Below are 1,310 nucleotides of genomic sequence, written 5' to 3'. Positions count from 1 at the left end.
ACAACTACGGAGTGTTATCTTCTGGCTGTAATGGCACATGATCGGTATGTTGCCATCTGTAACCCACTGCGCTACACAGTCCTCATGTCCAGAAAGGTCTGYRTTATTATGTTGTCTGGGTCATATGTGGCTGGATTTTTAAATTCACTGATACTCACAGGATCTGCACTGAGAATGACCTTCTGTGGTCCCAACRTCATTGATCATTTCTTCTGCGATGGGCCCCCACTGATAAAACTGTCCTGCACTGACACTCACCTCAATCTAGTGCTGGTGTTTGTTTTTGCAGGGTTCAATGAGGTCACCACTACYTCAGTYGTCCTYGTCTCCTACTGCTGTATCCTATCCACTATTCTGAGGATACATTCTGCARAGAGCAGGAGCAAAGMCTTYARTACSTGTGCCTCCCACCTGACAGTTGTCASCATCTTCTATGGGTCTCTTATTTTCATGTACCTGCGACCCAGCTCCAGCTACAGTTTGGGCAGGGACAAAATCATTTCTGTTTTTTATGTGGTGGTGACTCCRATGCTGAACCCTCTCATCTACAGTCTGAGGAACAAGGAGGTGAAGGATGCGCTGAAGAGAGCAAAGGAGAGAAGAATTGCTTCACAGCAAAAGGACTAAGTAGTTTGAGATTTAGACAGTAAGGGGAACCAGGTCTCTGTTTTGTATCTATAACCTTTGCATTATTGGCCAGTTTATATTATCTCTGGTTCTATCCAAGTGGCGCTGATTTGTTCTACCTTTGGGTCAAGATAGTGCATTGCCTAAAAGGCAAAATACACGTGTGTTGACTGAAGGACTACCAAAGACAGATTTGTGAGCAAACRTACTAAATGTCCAGRTGGCTGCTGARTACTTAGAGRSAAGCATATGTGCCAYRTTTTCTCRTGGACCTACTATTTCTTAGGCAACCCCAAGTCATCTCTGTTTGGAAGGAGAACATGAAGATATGGCCCAACACTGTGAAACAAAGGCCATTCTCGAGGCTTTAAAACAAAAGCCATTTTCAAGGAATTTCTGCCAAGAATTCAGATCATTTTCTTCTAAATCTTTTTTGACTGCATCTGCTCAGGGCCATTCTCTCCTTTGTCTTCATTGGATGTCATTGATCAGCTCAGTGGAGTATTTCTTAATGAGTTTGGTATCCATTCCAGTCGTGACAGGGACTGCACAAGATTCAGGGTAATTTCACAGCTGAAACAAGATTTTTTTTTCACAGCAGCTGAAACTGGAAAAGTTATAGCAAAGGTGTTCTGATATGGGCTGACCATAATATTGGTTTATTCAAAAGATGCCCAAGTATC

At 42.8% G+C, this 1,310-nt stretch overlaps 1 protein-coding gene across 1 annotated transcript; it reads left to right on the top strand.

Moving 5' to 3' along the window:
• Positions 1-3: 3 nt before the first annotated feature.
• LOC112945143 (olfactory receptor 1020-like) lies at positions 4-627 on the top strand (the record flags this gene model as incomplete). The annotated part of the gene is made up of 1 exon (XM_026036663.1): positions 4-627. A coding segment is annotated over one exon (624 nt), but the record flags the coding sequence as incomplete, so codon positions are not given.
• Between the last annotated feature and the right edge of the window lie 683 nt (positions 628-1,310).

This window comes from Nothoprocta perdicaria, unplaced genomic scaffold (assembly GCF_003342845.1).
Source record: "Nothoprocta perdicaria isolate Ctin4 unplaced genomic scaffold, notPer1 scaffold_1834, whole genome shotgun sequence".
NCBI classification, from domain to species: domain Eukaryota; kingdom Metazoa; phylum Chordata; class Aves; order Tinamiformes; family Tinamidae; genus Nothoprocta; species Nothoprocta perdicaria.
The sequence above is the reverse complement of the archived record's forward strand: the minus strand, read 5'-3'. Positions and strand labels throughout refer to the sequence as shown.